Below are 16,328 nucleotides of genomic sequence, written 5' to 3'. Positions count from 1 at the left end.
AAAGATGGTTAATTAGAGGATCTATAAAATTCTTCTATCTTTACGCTAAACAGGGTCATGTCTGTTTTAAACAAACATCAACTACCAAGCATTGTAGAAAATAGATAACTTCATTGTCTTCGTTGTTTACACTAATATGCAATATTGATAACTTTATTGTCTTCGTTGTTTACTTTAATCTACAAAATTGATAACTTTAGTATCTTCGTTCTTTACATTAATCTACAAAATAGATAACTTTATTGTCTTCGTTATTTACATTAATCTACTAAATAGACAACTTTATTATCTTCGTTATTTACATTAATGTTCAAAATAGACAATTTATTGTCTTCGTTGTTTACATTAATCTACTAAATAGAACACTTTATTATCATAGTTATTTACATTAATGTTCAAAATAGATAACTTTATTGTCTTCGTTGTTTACATTCATCTACATAGTTTTTAAAGCTTTATTATTATCATTGTTATTGTTTACTTTGATTTTGAAAATATTTAACATAGAAAAGTTATTTAAATGTGTTTTGTAGGATTCTTCACTTCACATCTTGCTAGTTTCTTTTCTTCTTTCAGATATACACAAATATATTTGCTTTACGTTTAAAGAATTTGCTGCATAATTTCATTGTTACTTACATATCTTTAGTAACAATGATAGTAATAATCAATATCTATAGTTAAAATTTTATTGTTAATTGAACAATATATCTTTTTGTGAAAACTTACAATTTTGCATGTGCACAGTTCTTTCTTTTTTTCATATTGTACATCTCAAAATCAATGAAAAGGGAATAATATAAGTTTGTTTCATTATAAGCATGTTATGTGTTACATGTATGAACTTCACATTCTATAAATATTGGAAGTTTTGCTATTATGATTTGTCTTGAGATATTTAACGAAATAGTTCTGTTTGCCGCAGCTAAAACGGGAATTGGTAACGACTATCTTTTTGCAACTTTTTGTAATATACATATATATAATTGATCTTTGCATTTCATTTCAATTAAATTCAAATTCTAGATTTGTTTTCTATAATTTAACATACAGTAATTAATTTTATTGTAATACATGTAATCCAAAGGAGTCCTAATCATAGATTGAAATTTTAATGGTCATGACGGTATTGGCAAAACTATATAGTAAAGAAAATGTAATAAACTTCTACATGATTTCTTATACCAAATGTAACAAGTAATTAATAAACATGAATCACGAATTGCTTTTTTATGTGTTAGAGGCGTTATTATATCTTACTAATAAGACTTTCAAAAACCCATTACTTTTGAGTTCGATGTATTGTCATCAGCAGCTTGTGCTTTTGTTGATAACAAGTAATAGTCGTTAAATGACAAACATGGTAGCCCAGTTCTTATTATATATTTTAGGATTTTAGTAGAATTGTTGTTCAAGCAATGCTCCAAATGAAAAAGAGCATCCTGAAAGTTTTCTCTTAAAATATTTCTCAAAGATAACTGGAAACTCTTGGTTCAACTCATTCTACATGTCCAAATTCACTAAGCTGTACCTGTTGCGGATTCTACCTGATAAATTTTTGAAACCTCTAGCTTTTAAATAAAGCATTTCTCTCCAGTTTCTAAGAACTTTTGGTGTAAGAAATCATCTTACGAGTTCTTTAAGCATCATTTTCTTGGCATTAAATTTTTTAATATAATTAACTTAAAGAAGAACGCTATTAGTAAAATGCTGTTTCAAATCTTAAATTTGCTTTCTATAAATTTCTTGTAAGTTTTTTCACCTAAATAATAATGTTTAACTCTTAAGTTATTAGGTAACCAGGTTCAGGTGAGGGAGATTGTTTTTGCATTACTACCTTATTTTTGTTCTGATTTAATTTTATTTATGTACGTCGAAATGAAATTTAATTTTATCTTCACTCCTACACACAGAAGATTGCATGGCATGGTTAAAATTGCAACTACATACACGTATTTCTTTTTTTTAAAAAAATCAAAACGCAAGCCACATTATTTACTGTATGTTGTTATTTGTAATGTGTGTCTGGTGTGTGTGTGTGTGTGTATTTATTGCTTCCATGTGCATGTGTGACTTAAAATCAGTGTAAGGATGTTTTTAGTTACATTGAAATTATGTTGGTAAAAATAAAAACATTTAAATTTAAAATAACATCCAGTAAAACGTACCTGTTTCAGCTTATAAAAACATGTTTAAAGGTTTTTTATTAATTTTTAAAAAAGTAAAAGAAATGATAACTACTAATATATTAAAAAATAATTTTTACTTAAATATATGTCATATGGCGGCAATATTGTAACAATTGTAATACACTAAAATAATACCATACATCGATTGTTTGTGCAAATGACATTTTTGTAATCTTTTCTTGTCATTTTTGGTGATTTTTCTATTTTTAACAACATGTTATATGTTTCTGCATGTTCCTCAAATTTTCAAACTATTTACTTACTTTTTTTAAAAAATAAAAAGAAATATAAAGTTAGAAAATTAAAAACAAAAATCCCAGAGCAGCATGTAGTCATGCTTGAAATAGCATGCTCAGGTTACTTCTGTTTTATCTACGGACAAATAATTAGGCAGGTTTTATGAAATGTGTCCTTAGATGTTATTTTGTTTTTTTAAAAAAAGTCTGTGTGATTCTTGTTTCCTATGATAAATAATCGATAATCAATAATATTTCACTTTCTATACTATGAATCATTTCACGAAAGCATCATTCGATTCTGGACTTCTGTATCAAGTAGCCTGCATTATCTTCTGACATGACTTTTTTTCCCTACAAATTCATAGTTTTCATCACACCAGATATTTTGGGGCATATTTACAAGAAGCTATTTTGGATATCCAGATTCTCCTTTTTTCCTATGAAGAAATTTTTTTATTGATTTAATTACTTAGTGATTTTTGAAGATATCTGTTTTTTCTTTAAAAGAAAATTAGATGTATGGAAAACCTTGATTCAGTGAAGATATATTTTGCTGATATTGAACTGCGATTTTTTCTATTATTCACATCTACAAACTTGACACTTTACAACGTAACCGACTGAATGTGAATACTTTATAGTGTTCACTTCATACTGTTGTACTGATTCGGATATACATTACTTTTCTCTCTGAATATAGCAATTAAAATCGTAAATCTGAATGTGCATTCAGAGTGAATATAAGTTATTAATACATATGGGATGAGCTACAGCCTTAGGAACTGTCACACGTTAATTTTTTTATGATAGCAAGTGCGTGATTATCTGCCTGTTACGGGGGAACTCGGTAAAGGCTACACAAGAGCAGAGTGTAAAATTTTGTGTTGCAACAGTAGCAAAGATATTATAATTATGATACTATTATATATTTTGTATTCAACAATTTAATAGCTTAAAATTCTGCTAGTGTCTTGTTTATTAAACTGACAGTAAAATTGTCAATGGAAAGAGCTGTTTCATAAGTGGAATTTTAAAAATTTTAATTCTTCCTACATTTCAAAAAGTAATTTCTGATCTATGTGGTATGAATTCTAGGGACTGTGTAGATTATGTTTGATTATAAATTTCGAAATTTTGTAACATAAAGTATCTGTTAGCTCACTTACATATCTGTATTACTGGATTACTGTTGAGTCTTTACAAACGAATAGCTTGATGATATTTTAGTAGATGTTGATCATATTTCTTGGAAAATAAAAAAAAAATATTAAGTTCGAAATTGTAACTTGAAAAGCCATAGGTTTATGAGTTGCAATATTGTTGTTAGATGATTAAAACATTGACTTTGGTAAGTAAATAATTCTATCATAACATATTTATCAAGTTATCGTGAAAGCGCGTTGAATGCTGTTGTGTCACTTAGGAGTTTTCTCCGCAACCGGTATTAACAGCGTACTCGCTGTGAAGAATCTTATCGTGTAGACGGTTTTATTGTAATGTGGCTCAGCCTGTATTTTACGGTATTTTAATCACATGCTTTTATATAGTCACACTTGAAGCACTTGATCCAAAGTATGATTGGACTTTAATTGTCGTTTTCCTCTTTTTCCAATCAACACAGTTGTTCAGGATTAAGCCACTTCCGGTGTTAGTAAGTATTCTTTCTCCACATCTGGTGTGATGTATTATCATTATTATTATTATTATTATTTATTTTATAATATTGCACTTTGGCTACTAGCAAATTTTGTTTAACAGCTATGTTTACTAAAACTGGCTACCAAAACTTTATACATATAATAATCACTTAGCATGGTTTAACGCACATTTCCTTTCTTAATCATAGATGCTTTTTATATTAATTTCATTTAGTTTTGTTGGTCATTTTACGTACTGCATACTTCAAAGTCCAAACTCTCTAATATTCTGAGTTTGGTTATATTTTAAGAGTCATAAAATGTATAATGCTTTACTCTTTATTAAACTTCCCTTAATACGTTATAATAACTAAAAAAATTGACTCGTTTCAAGTTTTAAATTATTAAATAATTTACTCGTTAAAAAGTAACGAATAAAAGTTGTAGTCCAATTTGTCTTTAAAATTTAATCAAGACTAGTAAACACGAATATGTAAATATGTCCCAAAATCTCTGTAGATGTGTTTTTAATTTTTCAATAGAAAAATTGAGTGCTAACTAAAACTTTTTGTAAATATTTGTACATACGCTAGTTTATTAGATTGTGCTTCCAACTCGTGTGTTTCCTAGCTTGCTTTTATATGTCATTACGCTGTTCTTTTGTTTTCAGTAAAACAGTTCATTTCTTTAAGAATAATAATACTATTATTGGGTATTAAAATTTGTGTTTACTTATTATACAACCCTTCGGCAATTTTGCAACTAACATTTTCAGATAAATTTCGTAGATATGAATTCTGTCTAGGAATAAAAGAAGTTGTGGCCAAATATTATTTCTTGTAAATATCTTCCTGTTATTTCCAAATTCAAAACGTCCATTTATTAGGTGTTTGTGTATTTGCCAAGTAATTCTGGATCACTATTACTTTAGCCGCGCTTGTAGATAATTGTAGATTTCTGCAAACTATTCACAACTAAGAAGCAACTTTTACGGAAGGCCAAGCGACTGAAGAAAATCCTAATTAAGTTGGTCTAAAACCATTCCATGGTTTTTTCAAGTACAAATGGCTTTGGCCATCCAAGTGCTTAATAGTTGCGTTCTGTGTTATCGGTACATTGGTAGATTGTTAAGAGGAAGCAGGAGTGGATGCAGCTAGCATTGATTAAAAACTTTTATTTAAACTGGACCACAAATCATTTTTCATTATACACCTCAAGTCTGTGATTGTTTGAAAGAAAATGAAACAATAATTGAATGTAAAAGGCAGATAGATTAATGCAGCTGTGCCGATTTAAGCTTCGTGGGCATGTTGACATTGTAATTTATTATATTGAAACTCGAAAGCTGCATAACATCAAATATTACTGTATATATTACAACTTTAATATGGCTGTAAAACTTTCATCGGTACAACTGTATTAACGTATCTTCGTTTACATTGAAGTATTGTGCATTTTTCAAAAAACACCTTCTTGATACTATAATATGCCCTGTGCCCTAGCGAACAGAGACAATATAAATCAAACCCATTAATGTTATAAAATAGCACCCGAACAGGGACCATACGAATCAAACCCATTAACACTATAGTATGGCGACCGAACACGAACGAACAAGAATTGAACGCGTGAATGTTATAAAATGGTCTCATTGCTTATCATTTATAGAATGTTCCCCTAGTGAGAAGGGACAGTAGGAATCACTCATTAACATTATAACACCTATAGACGTAAAACACGAGTATTTAATAAAAATGTTTATGACCTTGGAATATAGAAACTCAAGTTGTGTGTCTCTTAATTTAAGTAACTTCAATTGGTTCACAGTACAGAATTAGCGAAAATAATCTCATCTGAAATAGACCAATGGAACGAAAAGTATGCACCAAAGACAACCACTCTAATCATAGAAGTATAGAATCGTTCCTGTTAACTAGCAGGTGGAAATAAAAAAGTTTGATTAAGATGATTAAAGATTTCGAAACATCAATATTCCACTGTATGTAAAATTCGTTTGCAACTTCATAGCTGTACTTTCGATATGTCATGGTGTTATTATTTCATTGTTAATAAATTATAATTGGCCACTCTTCATTTATTTGAAAAAGAGAAAACAAAAGTTTATATATATTTTGCTGATCAAATTTAAAAAAAAATGAAAATAACGAAACAATTGTTGGAGCAAGTTAATAAATAAACACAATTTACATACTTAATAGTTAGTATTATTGAGAAATAGCATATAAACAGAAACGTCACCGTTCAAATGTTAAAGAATGAAAGGTTATTTATTTTGTTACTGTTAAAATGAGAAGGCTATATTCTCAGCATTTCTGGTACATATTTTGCAGAAAAAATTAAGTTTAATAATTTTCTTATACGTATAGATGCAGTGCTTTCACAGTTTCCTTTTATCTATGTTTCAGTATGCATAATTGCGTATAAATGTTAAAATGCCCATTCCTGTCAATGTATTTTGTAATTGATGTCCTAACAATTGGCTTCTGCATGTTCTGCTATTGGCAAAAGTTTGAGTGTAATACAAACGTATATGTCAAACATTTAGTTCTACGTGTTTTAGTTTTTATCTCCCTATCCGTCTTTCTCTTTCTCTAACAATACTTGCATAAAACAAGAAAAGCGATAGCTTGTTTATCCTATTTTCTCCAGGGTGTCTCAAAATACACATCTATACTTAATTAGCCGTAAACTGTATAAGTATTTACTGTGGAGCATGAAATAAAACGACCAATAATTCTTTTTAATGTATATCAATATTTTCGCTAAAAGTAGAGTAAGTTACTGTCTCCCTTATGCCATGATTCAAAATGAAGGAAGCAACCCTGTCCTTTTTGTATCAGTTACCGTAGAAAAACATAAAGGTAGTTACTTTTTGTTACTGTGTCGCCCTATTGTCTAATAAGGGGACTTACCTTACTTCATACTGGAGCAAAATGAATGGGAACACGTCATCCTATTACAACTTTGTGCCAATATTTGTTCTGTTAAAAACAAATTGAGAAATATTCTATTTCGCCTTTTCGGCCAAAAAAAACTTTGTTCTTTCGTCGGTATCATGTCGTCTTGTGATAAGTTGAAGGGAGACGCTTTTCTTTCATCTCTTGTCTCACTGTTCTTGCAGAAATAAAGGAATATTTCTGTCTTTCATTTTGATAGTTTGCTTATATGGGAAAATATGTATTGAAGAACTTTCTGATTTTTCCTTTTTGTCACATTATTCTGGAAGAAACTAAATGTATAAATAAATTTGTAGTTGGTTCAAAATATTTAATAACATGGTTGTATTTTGTCATGGTCGACAATTCATATAACCGTGCACTTCTGATCCATGTTTGGTTTGTTCTGTCACGGTCGCCATGTGTATATAACCGTGCATTTATGATCAATGTTTGTAAGGTAAATAAACGGAAAATAAGGAAAATAGGTTTCAAAGTTTTAACCTTTCATTATTTGATTATCGACTTTTTAATATCTAACATGAAAGAATGAATTCACTGTCACATCTTGATCTAGGTTATCAGTATACCTATTTTGAAGTTGTAAAATTAGAATATAAAAAATTAACTTCAAAAATATATAAGCAACATTATTACGTAAACGTATGCATTTTATGTATTCTTTTCACAACCATAAATTTGACTATCTCTCTTATCAGTAATCATTGATATCGATTTAGTTCACAGATGTAAATTGAGTTTTGTATAGAAATCACTGTACCAATCACGTCATACTATAAAAAGTCGTCTTTTTTGACGTATGATTTTAAAATAATTGCATCCAAGTGTTCGGGGGTTATTGGGAGTTAAGGAAGGCGAGTTCGCGCAGAAAGTGCTTTTAAAAATAGCACATACCATGCTGTGTCAGTCACGCTGAAAGAGTCTGTGCAAATACTTAGAAATATTTTATATAATTGATAGAGGGAAGATATTTGTTGTATAATCTGAATGATTATAGAAAATGATTTAGGGAAGTATTTAGTTGTTTTAAGAGTGTATAAGTGATTTAGTTGGTTATACTCGTCAAGTGTATATGTAAATAACGAGAGAGAGGATAACAATTATTGTGTGAAGTTTTTTCTACTACGACTGCAATCTGAAGTACAAGTATATTAACCAGGATGCAGCTATTCAGTTTAATAAGAAAATTTGTAGAATAAAATTGTTCTGAATCTTAATGCGTCAGTTCACTGCAAAAGCTGCACGTCATATAAGGGTGATAGGACAATATGGGAAGTGATTGTTACTTTTTAAGTAAAACTACAGAGCAAATTAAATGTACTAATTTCTAACAATCTCAATCCAACTGAAATCATACTGATAAAACTACAAATTCATCTGATGTCGGAGTAATCATCTTAAATTCCCTTACTTGATGTGTTCGACCATGATAATGAACTTTACTACTAGATTAAACAACCGAAGGAGTTATTTTTTCATCAACATCTATTAAATGATAATTTTTAACATTATGTAGTACCCTTAATTTCAGAAGGAGAAATTTTCCTATATCTTCCGTATGTTTCGATACATATTAATTTTTAAAAGTGTCCTCAAAAATTATCCTTAAAAAGGAAGTGAATTAAACTAACCTGAGCTGATAAAACATCTTGGTTTAATTTTTGAGACACCCTGTTGTTTACTTATATTAAATCTATCTCGCTAAACTACTATCTCTGTAGATAGATTATTAGCTAGGTAATAGGTATTTGTAGATTATTACTAAAATAGTTTATTGGAGAATTGAAGTATTTAGGATCAATTTGTTGTTTGTGAAGTAGTTAGGATATAAAACTAAGTAAATGTTCGTGTAACAGGAAGATAATTAATATTATTGTATAAAATAGTTGTTTTTAATGTCTTGCATTAATTGCGAAGTAAGTAATAAAATATATTTTGGACTTCCAAACTATGTTATGTACATGTATCGTAAGTTTTATAGAACGACTACGTCCGTCTTTATATGTGTTTGTCTGTCTCTCAACAAATATCAGAACAAAAACGTTTATTAATCGCGTCCACAAAAAACATTTCATTTCATCCATTAATCCTCTATTCAAACCGAAAGTAGTAGAAATTAACCACTTTCGGTTTCATCGTTGAACGCTATGGAACAAAAACGGAAGCAGATAGCAATAAGCGTTTTTTTTTAAATCAGTTCATTGTCTCAAGGGAAAAAAGAGATTCTTTACCTACATCTCTCTACTAAAACCGTAAGTGGTAAAAATTTACTACTATTTCCGATTTCTATAATGATTTTCATAAAGAATAAATGGTAAGGGATATCTAAAACCGTTTTTTTTAAATCGATTCAGCATCCCAACAATTACTTATGAAGAGTGAAAAAGTGATTTGACTGAGCCGGAGCTCGAACCCGGGGTATCTGGCATACTTTGCTGATGCGTTAATCACTACGTCACCCAGGCTGTTCCCACAGTCGGTGCTCTCCACTCAGATCACATGGCTTGTACCACAGCCTAGCTGCTGTGCTTGGACAATCTAGTGTCCATATATTGAGAACACCTTTCGACCCTTGTGATTTCATACAGTATATTAATGAAAGGAGGAAAGAACCGCTTTTAAACATATTTTTACACACTAAATCCTCTGTAGGTGTGAATTTAGTTTGGCTGTTCCGGGAAGCAGACTGGGTGATTAGTGGTTAACACATCTGCACGGTAAGCCGGAGATCCCGAGTTCGAGTCTTGGTCCAGTCAAATCACTTTATTAGTCTTTGTAAGTTATTGAATTCACACCTACAGAGAATTTGGTGTGTAAAAATAAGTTTAAATCGGTTATTTCCTCCTTTCGTTAATACATCCTAAGAATAAGTTTCATCTACTCCGTTTACTTTCTAGTAAATCTGGAAGTGGTAGAAATAAAGTATTTCCGGTTTTAAAAAGCAAAAACGGTAGGAGATAGTTAGAAGCGGCCTTTTGAAATCGATTCATCGTCCGAAAAATAGATTTCATTTTCTCTACTAACTCTCTATTCAAACCAAAAAAGGTAGAAATTTACAATTTCCAGTTTCACCCTCTATCACTATAGAAATAAATATGATAATATACAGTGACAAGCAGCCTTTTTTAGAACCGATCAAGTGCGTGAAGAAAAGATAATGCGGATCTCTCTACCAAAACCGGAAGTGGTAGAAATTTACTTCCGGTATCAATATTGGTCTCCGTAGAACAAGACGGCGACTTTTCTGAATTGTTCCAGCACTCCAAGAATACTTTCATGTCATCCGTAAGCCATTTATTCAAGCCGGAAGTACTAAAAATTGACCATTTCCGGTTTCAATGTTGCTCATCATAGAACAAAAATGGTAATATATCATAACAAGTAAAGACCTGCATGGGCCGGGCTTGGGCGGGCAGACTCTGTTATTTATTTGGGCCGGACCGGGTTTGGGCGGGCCGACACTGATTTCTCTTCAGGTCAAGCCGGGCTGGGGCCGATTAATTGTAATTCTTTAATAATTATTGACTTTCGTTAAACGATAATTGGAATAAAGCCAAACGTTGAAGAAGTGTGTCCGTGAAAAATGTTACAAAGAATGCAATAGCTATTTACAGTTTGTGTTGCTTAGCGGCTCCACTTTCACTATAGAGAATTGGAGGCATTGCGCGGTAAATTGAGCTCTAACCTTGTCCTTCACTGAACCCAAAATATGACAAGAAGGGGTGGGAAAGTTTTGCCTGTCGGTAAACTATATTGCCATCTTCACTTTATGCTAAAAATCAATTAAGTTAGATTTTTGTTATAGGAAATGGAGTTTTCGTTCTCTCGATGACAGGCAAAGTTCTAGGAGGCAATGGTACCATTCGGGAGGCAAGCGTTAGGTTGTGAACCAGAGTTTAGAAAATGTTTCTGAGGGTTAGGTCAAGTTTAATATTAATTTTGAGAAAAATTGGGGCTTGAGCTAAATTTTTTTAAAATTTATCGCGCCGGCGTCGGGCCAAAAACTTTTAAAATTTATGGGGCCCGGGCCGGGCATGGACCAAGAATTTTTAAAAACTTATCGGGCCGGGTTCGGGCTGAAAATCTCCAAAACTTTTCGGGCCCGGGCTGGGCCGGGCCTAGGTACATTTGGGTTGGATTGGGCTCGGGCCGAAAAATTCGGCCCGTGCATTTCTCTAATAACAAGCGATACTTAACTCTGTAAATGTGCGTCATTCCTGTTGTGTTTTAAAATTAATAAATAAACGAAGTTTTTTTTTTTTTAAATCAGTGTCTCAAGGGAAGATACCATCTTCACCCGCATTTCTCTACTGAAATCGGAAGTGGTAGAAATTCAGTACTACTTCCAGTTTTAGTATGGATTTCCATAAAGCAAAAATGGTAAAACATAGCGAGAAGCAAATTTCTACAATCAATTAAGCGTCCACATAATGTGTTCCATTTCTAATTTTATTCCTCTAGGTCACATGGAAATTGTAAAGATGTACTATCACTTCTGGTTTTACTATTAATTTTCAAAAAACAAAAGTTTGATAATAGATAGCGAGAAATTAATTTTTGATATGGCTTCAGCGTCCCAAAAGTAATTTTTATCATATAGCTAGAAGCAGAGGTGGATCTAGAATATAAAAACTGGGGGACAACCAGACCCCAGACTATGATAAGTATATTATGAATTTGTTATAAACTTCCAAAAATATATAAATAATAGCTTAAATTATTTTTGTCACTCAAAAAACTGGCGGGCCTAAGTCCCCAGGTCCCGGACTAGATCCACTTCTTGCTGGAAGTTATATAGATCTACTACAACCAGTTTCAGTACAGGGTTCGCATAGTTTGGAAGTCTACCGAAGTTTTACGATATTAAACGAAACTCACCTGTCACGCATTTAAAACCAGAAAAATAAAACTAACCTAAATAACTCATTGATATCGTGCAACTTAATATATTTTAAACCTTTTCTTATTGAAATTTCTTGCTGATAATTGTAACACTTTCATGAATACTCCCTGCAAAATAAAGTAATATCAGGAGTAAATGTTGAATATGCTAGTATGGCTGTAAATACCCAAATATCGGAGTTAATTTTGAAGTATTCGGAGCTTGAATGAATCGTCTCAATCTGTACCGAACTTGATAAAAAAAAAAATAAATAAATAAATAAATCCTTAGCTAGTGTATACTGACATGTCTATCACATGCAGAAGTCGTATGTTTAGGGACATGTCATGCGGATCATTAATGAAGCTAGTTTTATTATTATTATTATTATTTGCCTGAGGCAAACTCGCATTCATTTCAATAGCGAAGTTATAAACTATTATATTAATATATTTACTGATGAAAAGAAATGTTGTTTGGTGAATATGTCGCTGTCGGTTCCATTAGTTTTCCTCCTGGATGCATTATCATGCCAAAAGATATATTGTCGTTTACAGGACTATCAAATTGACGTTACGCTATCGTTATCTTACTCTATCCTATATGTTGCTAATTCTAAGCTAGAAGAAGGGGCTAATAAATGAATTGTGCATTTACGTAATATTCTCACTCGTTAAGAGGTCTAGTCACTGCGAAATTAAAATACCGCTAATTTTACAGTAATTATGTGATATATTCAAATAGATAAAATATAACCAAAATGTGGAACAAGAGCGCGCTAGACAATATTATTTTGCATAAGGTATCGTTATCATGAATCACTTTTAGTAGCCTTCTGCTTCCAGTCATTTAGAAACGTGAAAATAAATGTCGATTTTCTAGATAACAGGAAATGGAAAGTAGATAAGCGAGTCATGATAACGGTATCTCATGTAAAATAATATTGTCTAGGGAGCTCTTGTTCCACTTTTCGATTATCTTTTATTTGTTTAAAGATATCACATAATTAGTGTAAAATTAGCAGTATTTTAATTTCGTCGTGATGGGGCCTCTTAAGCCACTTCTCGTGTGTAACAAGAAACCTCCCTAGTGACTACATGGTTACCGCACACGTTTTTTTGAGCGGGAGACTCTGGTTCAATTCTCGGTAGGGTTGGGATCCCACGCTAAATTATAGGTTTACGTGTCGGAAGACTTGGGGCTGAAAGAGATGCTTAACTGCAAACCAACAAAAAACAATGTGTTGCAATATTACTCAATTCAATTGCTGGTGGATGCACATATTGGTGGCTTCCATAACAAGCTACTCTAGTTTGCAGTATGTTGTCTGTCCATGAGTTTTTTTTTTCTTTTTCTATTTGTGAACTTTCATCTTATGGGAACGGCTTAATGATCTCAACCAGAAAAAGTGTAATTTAATTTATGTCCCCCTAAATTTAGTTGAAAACAGTCAAGTTTAAAACCCCGAGACTAACATTTGTGGCTTTGATGGATTTGGACGAAAATTTATACGATCTACTGAGGTGGCTCCCCCCCCCAAAAAAAAATAGTTGTCATGAAACTGAGTTCATATTCATAGTGCGTAATATATGCACTTTTGAACTGATGTTATTTTGAAATTTTGAATTTCTCGTAAGCTATGAGAAAGAGGAACGAGCACATGGGTGGATCTATGGAGGAGCATTGCCCCCAACTTTTTGACAAACAATAAACATGCCACCTATAAATGGTTAATATAATGCCACCTATAAAAGGTCTGCCCCCAACAGACAACTCCCAACTCCGCCCATGAATGAGAATCATGTCAATAGAGAATGGGGGACGAAAGACTATTGCTCAAAGAAAACTAAAAGTAAAATAGAAGCTCACATTTACATAAGCGAAGTTCAAGGACTATTTCTTTGAATTCCGATTCTATAATAAAACATTTTTATGGTCCTCCGAAAAAGTCTTCCATCTAGATCTATTTAAAATTACAATATTGAATTTTGTCTTTTTCAATGAAAGAGCTAAGGGTGATTTACTCTTTAAAACGTCTTCCACTTGCATGTATTAAAATAATTAATTTATCAATGATCTTGAAAACTTAAACGAATTCTAAATATTTTGTCCACTTCGTTTTCAATCTTTATATTTATTGTGTATTGATTGATTTTGTACTCAGAATTTCTTTTATTGATGTTCTAGTATCAGGATATATAAACTGACTTGCATATGAGTTCAACCACTTATAGCGCCCTATCTTTGCCAACCCAAACATCGCGTTAGATACAAGAATATTTTAAGTAAGCAACATATCGTAGATTCTGGTGTGCCTCAGGGATCAAACTTAGGACCTCTATTATTTATACTATTTGTTGACAATTTACCCCTGTAATAACATCCTCTCACAAACTATTGTTTGCTAACGATCTAAAAATCTCTCTCAGTATCTCCACAGAATTAGACGCTATTTCTTTGCAAAGTGACATTAATGCTATTTTCCAGTGGTGCGAATCAAACAAGTTGCTGCTAAATATTAAAAAATACAAAGTAGTATCATATACTAGGAAAATGAACTTATGTACGCAATGTGTATACTATTAATCAAACTCCAATTGAGATAATGGATTACATACTACTGATCTTGGAGTCATTCTGCAGTCAAACCCATCATTCGATATTCTTGTCAACAGAGTAGTTGGTGAGGCCTTTAGAAACGTTGGCTTTTTGACAAGATTAGGAAGTGATTTATCTAATAGTAATGTCCTCAAAACTTTATACACTGCCTATGTAAAGTCTAAGGTGGAATATACAGTGATGGTTTGGAATTTTAATAGTAATAAATATATAAACAAAATCGAAAACATAAAAAATAAATTGTGCCTTTTTTGACATATAAAGAAACAGGAATATATCCAAAAATTGAGAACTATGAAGGTCTTCGAAACAAATATTCATTACAATCACTTGAAAGCAGGACAACTCATTTAATTTTATCTTTCTTACATAAAATAATCTATAGTACAACATCCTAAGAATATTTATCAGAAATCAAAATTCACATTCCACATATAGCAACTTGACTTCATAATGACATATTGCATCTCTCAGCACAGAGCCTAATGTATTTGATGCATCGTCTGTCAGAAAAATGTGTTGATTGCAGTGGTGAATCTAGGCCAGGGCCGGGAGCCTAGGCCCCCAGTTTTTCAGTAACAAAATAATTTAAGCTATTATTTTTATATTTTTGAAAGTTTATATATACCTATCATACCTGGCTGGCCCCGCCAGTTTTTACTTTCTAGATCCGCCACTGGTTTATTGTATAATAAGATGTCACGAGGACACGGAGAGATAGACATTTTTAGTTATAAACAAAATTTTCATTCTAAATAAATTAGCTGTATATCGTGCTATGTGTTTTTTACGTATAAAACATATATTTTGCTACCATATTGTTATATATGTATTTTAAAGTGTATTACCATAAAATGATGGAAAACTATAATTAGACATTTGCCTGTCGTTTTCCCGATATAAATAAATAAATGCTTAAAAAATACGTAGTAATTAGAACAAATCAACCCTGACGAATATGAATCAGCGGAATAAAAGTGTCAGCGTTTACAAATGACGTATTCAATCAAAGTTACTCAGTATTACACCTTGTAAATTTTGTCTGGATAATCAATTCAGCATCATTTTGATGTTTTCTTGTAGTTACAAATGATGCTTGAAAGTCTTAGAGAATGAAAGTCTTAATTCCTGTTTCTTACGTTCCTAAATAGAATATGCAAATTCAACTTACTTCTCGTCCGCTTACAAGACTTGTATGTAATCCTCTTTGAATCATTTGATACCAATATGTACAAATTCCTCACTAAGACTGAGGCCGCGGTGATTCAATGGTAGAGCGTTCACCTCTGGTGGGTGGGGTTCCTGGTTCGATCCCAGATCGCGCCAAGTGAACTTTGTGGTGGACAAACACCGTATGCGTAGGGTGTTCCCGGGGCTCTCCCGTTTTATCCCACTTTCTTCTTTTCCCTATTCCATTTAGTTCTCATCATCATCGTCTCCTTTAGCCTAGCTAGCATAACAGTGAGACGCAAAACTTAAAAATTTCATTTCATTTCTGTACTAAGACTGGAGGTTTCTGAATTTTTTGATTAGTAAATATATATATATATATATATATATATATATGGAATTCTTTCAAGCTGTTTACACAAAACACACTTTGCATTTTTCATGTCTAAAATTAATTTTCAAAAGTCAGCTTTGCTAAATCATATACTTCCGTTACGTACGAGATTTTTTTTGGTAATGTTTGTACTTGTTAAGCCCATTTTATATTTCGATGAAAAAGAGAACTAAAACCATGCTGATTACTGTAAATTTTTGTAATTGTTAACTAAGTTATT

At 31.8% G+C, this 16,328-nt stretch overlaps 1 protein-coding gene across 7 annotated transcripts in view; it reads left to right on the top strand.

Annotated features, from left to right (window-relative positions):
* Positions 1-16,328, top strand: part of CASK (peripheral plasma membrane protein CASK) — a 458,844-nt gene that overhangs the window by 318,689 nt on the left and 123,827 nt on the right. For 4 of the 7 annotated variants that reach the window (XM_081756876.1, XM_081756875.1, XM_081756880.1 and 1 more), the window contains exon 5: positions 4,050-4,079. The exons of the other annotated variants lie outside the window; for them this stretch is intronic. In XM_081756876.1, coding sequence (XP_081613002.1) covers positions 4,050-4,079 — 30 coding nt within the window. The remainder of the gene's footprint in view (positions 1-4,049; positions 4,080-16,328) is intronic. 7 annotated transcript variants of the gene reach the window in all.

The sequence above is a fragment of the Thermobia domestica genome, chromosome 4 (genome assembly GCF_964235325.1).
Source record: "Thermobia domestica chromosome 4, izTheDome1.hap1.1, whole genome shotgun sequence".
In the NCBI taxonomy this organism is placed as follows: Eukaryota; Metazoa; Arthropoda; class Insecta; order Zygentoma; family Lepismatidae; genus Thermobia; species Thermobia domestica.
This window is presented reverse-complemented; position numbering and strand designations above follow the sequence as displayed.